Here is a 6,071-nt window from a genome sequence, read left to right as displayed (position 1 = left end):
CCGATGACTGATCAGTGTTTATTCGCTTATCGCTCTCTGCCTCCAGGCGCGAGTCTGGGAACTGGTCTGCTGGTGGTCACTTGGCTACTGACCACCGATCACCATTCTGGGTGATCTATCCCCCGACCTCCCTGCCGCCTGATCTGTCGGTGGTAACTTGGTTACTGACCACCGATCACCTCTCTTGGCGTCGTCCCCCCGACCTCTCTGCCACCTGGTCCACGTGTCACCCTTCGAGTGGTCCACGTGGTTCTCTGCTGCTGACGTCATCGACTACCGATGACCGATCGGATCACAAGCCCCCCAGTCTCGAGTCGAGAACTCGTTCTCAACGAAGAGACTAAGTGGTCGTGCCCCCAGTCCACGTGGGAAGTGGGGCCGCCTCACGTGCCACCTCACGTGCTGCTTCTTCAACGTTTGGGCTTCTTCTCTTAATCTCGTGACACGTGGACCCATCAACGGCCAGCGCTGCGCGTCGCTAGCGCTTCTCTTATTCAAATTGGCGCGCCCTTCCACTGTTCCTTCATCTTCTTCATTCAACTATCAGACTCTCTGCGAACTTCTCTTCTGCGCACCCATCTTTCTTCAAATTCTCTGCTTCCCAATCTCTTGCGATCATTCAAAGGTACGGTTTTTCTTTTCCCTGGCCCCTTTTTGGTCATCTTTACCGATTGCATTTATTATTCTAGTTATCATGCATTCATCTTCTCCATTTCCCTCTCTCGAACCCGCGCTAGGGTTTTTTCAGGCTCTTACTCTGGCTTCTGCTTCTTCTTCTTCTTCTTTTCATCTGGGCATCTCCTTTTCCTTTCTCTTTTCTGTTTTCACCGAAACATTCATCATTCCTTCTTCTCCCATTTATTCTGACCTTTTCGTTTTTCCTCCATTTGCAGCTATCTCACGATGGCTCGCTTGAAACAAACTGCGCGCATCATTGCTTCTTCTTCTGGTGCACAGCCTTCCGCGAGTGCGCCAGCTCCACCACCGCCTGTGGCTACTTCCTACCACGACAATGCCAGGGTCTACCAATGGGCTCCCCTGGCATTGCTCGCTGAAACCTCCACTCTACTGCCTGAGGGCCATCTCCAGTCCCTGCTAAGTCACAACCCCGATGAGCCTTCCTGCTCCATCGACAGGGAGAACGACTTCAACATTCAAATCCGCATCCCTCCTCGAGGGATGCCCATCTGCGTAGATGACAGGGCCACCAATGGGGTGCCCTTTGTCTTCATCTACTCCGCCATTTTCAAAAGACTAAAGCTGCGCCTCCCTTTCACTTTCTTCGAGAAGGAGCTGCTGATGGAGTTAAACGTCGCGCCCTGCCAACTCCATCCAAATGCCTGGGCCTTCATCCGGGCGTTTCAAATCCTCTGCAGTCATTTCGGGCACAACGCCTCCGTGGACGTGTTCCTTTACTTCTTCGAAGCGAAGAACCCTGGGGACAGGTCTTGGGTGAGCCTGAACGGGGTTGCTGGACGGGTGCTCCTGGGCCTGTACCAGCAATCCTTCAAAGATTGGAAAGGCAGATTCTACATGATATCTGCTACCCCTCAAAGTCCAAGCCTGCTCGAGGGGTACCCCCTCTACTGGGTTCCTGGAGTCGAGTTCAAGAAATCCAGGGACCTCGAAGCTATGGCCCCCTACGAGCGCGAGCTATGTGGGCTGCTCCTGGGGGCCAAGTACAACTCCGCCCGCCTCATCAAAGATGAATTTGATGTGGTGGCTCTGAAAAAATATATAGGTAGCCTTCCTTGCACTTCTTCGGATACCTGCACTTTTTCATGCATACTTTTACGTGTTCTTTAACTTACTTGCATATCTTGGTCATCTAACCCTTCCCTTTTCCATGTATGCAGACTCGATGACGGGGAAAGACAGGAAGCTGGCCCTGCTGGAGCTTGCCAAACGTAGGGGAGCCAAGGGCACTGGTTCCTCTTCCTCAACAACTGAGCCCATTGCGGCCCCTCCACTCTCGGTCGCGCCAGCTGAAGGCCCCGAGCCAGGGAAAAAAAGGAAAAGGCTGGTGAAAGCTTCCGCCTCTTCTGCTGCTGCTGCTGCTTCAACTGAAGAGGAGAGCTCAGGCTCTCCTCTTGTTCACCGCCAAAGGAAAATAGCAGCGGTTGAGGGGGCCTCATCCCTCCAGCCTGGCGAGGTTGAGGTAGTGGAAGTAGAGGAAGGGTCTTCCCCTCCTCCCTGCGCTCAAACTGCCACAGAGCCCATCAACCTTCCTTCTCCAGGCCACCAGCTGCCTCCAACTACCCAACAGCTATCTTCCCCCCCAGCAGGCCAATCACCTGGTCCATCCGCTCATCCGGCTGGGGGCGCTTCTGCCCAGGCTGGGGGTGCACCACCACCACTGCTGCCAATCCCTAACACCGCTGCTGAATGTGGTGGGTCTAGCTCGCGCCCAAGCGCTTCTGGGGCCACCCACGAGAACTTCAGCAGGGTCATCACCCTGGTTCGACAGCTCATAAGCAACCGGGAGCTTGTCGAGTGGAGTGGTGATGAGGTGGATATGCACCTGGCCAAGCAGGTGGTGCTCTCTCTGGAGTTTTCCACCCAGCACCGCAAGCAACTAGCCCTGGAGAAGAGGGTGAAGGATCTTGAGCATGACAAGGAGTCACTGCGAAGTGACTTTGAAGCTGCCCAAGGATCTGTGGAGTTGATGCGGGGCATGGTGGAGAAAGCTAGGAGGGAGTACCTAGCGCAGGTCCAAGAGACCATCAAGACAGAGATCTTGATGGGGGAAGCTGTTAGCTCCTTGGACTGCACGGTGGTGGAGCTTAAGGCCGAGACTTCCTCCCTGCGCCAACAGAACACTCAGCTATTGGGGGAGCTCGAGTCTGCCAAAGAAACAGCTGCAGCTGGAGAGAAGAGACTCGAGGAGGTGGTGGGCAAATTGTCCGAAACTGCCTCCTCCCTTGCTGCCATTACCACCGAGAGGGATGCTGCGGAGGCCTCAAAGCAGAAACTGGAGGCGGAGAATGCTGATTTGATGAATGTGGGTGTTGATGCCCTTACCGATGGATTCGAGCTAGCACTCGAGCAAATCAGATGCGTTCTCCCGGACCTGGACCTCTCGCAGTTCAGCATCTATCATGAAGTGGTAGATGGGAAGCTCATCCCTCCTGCCCCTTAATCTTTTTTCTTCTCTGTAAATTTAGCTTCTGTACAGTTTTTCTTTCTTCGCACTTTGGAATTGTATAAGACTTGGCTATGAATGTAAACTCTCAATTTGTATGAGCTTCTTTTGTTGCATAAGTTTCTTCCCTTGTATTTTCTTTGAATCTTCACTTATCTTTATGTGCGCGACTAACTGTTAGCTAGCTTAGGTTCAGCGCGATCTTGGGCTTTACCTTTCCTTTCGCACACGACTAAGTGTTAACCAGCTTAGGCTTAGCGCGATCTGCTTCTCTTACTCTTTGCGCACGACTAAGTGTTAGCCAGCTTAGGCTTAGCGCGATCTTGAGCTTCGTCTTTCACCTTGCGCACGACTAAGTGTTAACCAGCTTAGGCTTAGTGCGATCTGCTCCTCTTACTCTTTTGCTTCTACTTGATCACGACTGGCTATTCCCTCAGCTTGGTGTTTAACAGTCCTCGTGCGCTGCTTTGCACCACTAGCCAATTACTGACGACTCATCAGTGATCGCTCTTTAGTCTTTACTTAGCTTTCTCTGTCGCTCTAGCGCTAAGTGCATAAAGGACTTTGACATCGATCGCTCAAGGTGATGCCTCGTCTTGGGGAAGGAAAAGTGTTTCTCGCTAACCCCTTTTACTTTCCCCAAGTTCATCACCCTTTGGCGGGTTGAGTCGCTCATTCCCTGTCTCACTCCTGGGGTGAGAAGGGTTTCTGACTAAGAGTCTTACTGGGCCAATATTGGTGTATGCCAAGTGGGTAAGGACGTTTTGTCAAAACCTTTCCTTTCCCCCCCTTGGTCTTACTAGCACCCCTGGCTTTTCAAACCTTTAACTGCTTGCGCTCACACCTGGGGTGAGGAAGACTTAGATCGGTGCCAGTACTTGCGCCTAGGGCAAGTAGGGCCTAACCAATCACCTGCACTTGCACCTGGGGCAAGGAGGATTTTAACTTTAATACTTGAGCACGCTTTATATGCTGGAATTTTTCCTTTAATTGAGTGGCCTCGTTAAAAACCCTCCTTAGGGAAAAGAGTGCCCCCTTGTCTGTTCAACTGTTTCCACCACATACAAACATGCATCTTTTAGCGCGAGAACGCCTATTACTGTACAATTTTAACTGAAATAAAATTTTAAATGGGTGGCGTTCCATGTTCTGGGGATTGCTCCTCCTTCCAAAGTCTCTAGGCGATAGGCTCCGTTCTCTAATGTCTCCACCACTCTGTATGGGCCTGTCCACTTTAGGGATAACTTGTTCTGCATGTCATTCTGATGCGCCTTTCTCATCACCAGATCACCTTCCTGGAAACGCCTGGGCCTCACTTTAGAGTTGTGCCTCCGCTCTACTCTTCTCTTCACAGCTTCGGCACTGACTTTGGCCTCTTCCCGCACTTCGTCTAGCAGATCCAGATTCACCTTACGCTCTTCATTGGACTCTTCAGCAACGAAGTTCAAGAATCTGGGGGAGCTCTCCTGTATTTCCACAGGAATCATGGCGTCTGTCCCATAGACAAGGCTGAAGGGTGTCTCATGGGTGCTGGACTGTGGGGTGGTGTGATAAGACCATACAATTCTGGGGACCTCCTCTGCCCAGCCTCCTTTGGCCTTGTCTAGTCTTCGCTTCAGCCCCCTGAGCAGCACTCGATTTGCTGACTCCACCTGCCCATTTGTTTGTGGGTGCTCCACTGAAGCGAAAACCTGTTGTATCTTTAACTCTTCACACATCTTCCTCAGCTGATGACTTGTGAACTGGGTGCCATTGTCGGAAACCAGCCTCTTGGGTATTCCGAAGCGGCAGACAATGTTCTTCCAGACGAAGTGTTCGACTTTCTGTGCGGTGATGTGTGCAACTGGCTCTGCCTCTACCCACTTGGTGAAATATTCGATGGCCACAATGAGGAACTTCATCTGCCTTGTCCTAGGATGTCAATCCCCCATGTATGGAATGGCCACGGGCTATGGATGGACCTCAACTCCTCAGGGGGTGCCTTGTGCCAATCTGCATGCAGCTGACATTGTTTGCATCGCTGAGCAAACCTTATGCAATCTTCCTTCAGCTTTGGCCAGTAGTACCCCGCGCGGAGTACTCTACTTGCCAAAGCGCGACCACCTACATGGCTTCCGCACACCCCCTCGTGCAGCTCAGACATGAGTCTGGTGCATTGCTCGCCGTGTACACAGATCTGCACAGGGTGAGAAAATCCAAATCTAAATAGGCTTCCATCTATGAGAGTAAACTTACTTGAACCCCTCTTTATTCTTTTTGCCTCTGCCAGATCGAGCGGGAGTACACCATCTTCTAAGTATAGCTGGTATGGCGTCATCCAGGTGTCGGGTTCCTTCTCCGCATGAACCTCCATCGACTCATCGGTCTTTGAGGGTCGCGATCTCACCCTCGGTGCTCTTAGCGTTTCTTGGGTCAACGACCGATGACCGATCGTGAGACGCTCCATTGTCTTGCATACGTGAAGCACCTGGTTGTCTGATACGAATGCGCGCGGCACCTTCAGGGTCTCCTGAATGACGGTCCTCTGCTTCCCCCCCTTGCCTGAGCTGGCCAGCTTGGCAAGCAGGTCTGCTCGGGCATTCTGCTCTCTTGGCACGTGCACTAACTCAAACTCGGCGAAGGACGTCTTCAGGAGCTGCACATACTCCAGGTAGGCTGCCATCTGGGGGTCCTTTGCTTGGAACTCCCCGGTAACCTGCCCGGTGACCAGTAACGAATCGCTCTTGGCCAGCAGATTTCTTGCTCCCATTTCTCTTGCTAACAACATTCTTGCGATCAGGGCCTCATACTCCGCCTGATTGTTGCTAGCTTTGAAGGCGAAGCGGAGGGACTGCTCGATCAGTACCCCATTTGGTCCTTCCAGGATGACTCCCGCGCCGCTTCCCTACTGATTAGAGGAGCCATCCACCGATAACACCCATCGGAAATT

The 6,071-nt window shown here is 52.3% G+C and overlaps 1 protein-coding gene across 1 annotated transcript; it reads left to right on the top strand.

Moving 5' to 3' along the window:
• The first annotated feature begins 1,861 nt into the window (after positions 1-1,861).
• LOC137824682 (uncharacterized) lies at positions 1,862-3,139 on the top strand. Its single transcript, XM_068630353.1, has 2 exons — positions 1,862-2,390; positions 2,580-3,139. Exons 1-2 carry the CDS (start codon positions 1,862-1,864, stop codon positions 3,137-3,139), a joined length of 1,089 nt encoding a protein of 362 aa, XP_068486454.1.
• Positions 3,140-6,071: the final 2,932 nt, after the last annotated feature.

Source organism: Phaseolus vulgaris, chromosome 8 (genome assembly GCF_000499845.2).
Source record: "Phaseolus vulgaris cultivar G19833 chromosome 8, P. vulgaris v2.0, whole genome shotgun sequence".
Lineage (NCBI taxonomy): Eukaryota > Viridiplantae > Streptophyta > Magnoliopsida > Fabales > Fabaceae > Phaseolus > Phaseolus vulgaris.
Note: the sequence above shows the minus strand (reverse complement) of the source record. Positions and strands in the feature narration are given on the sequence as shown.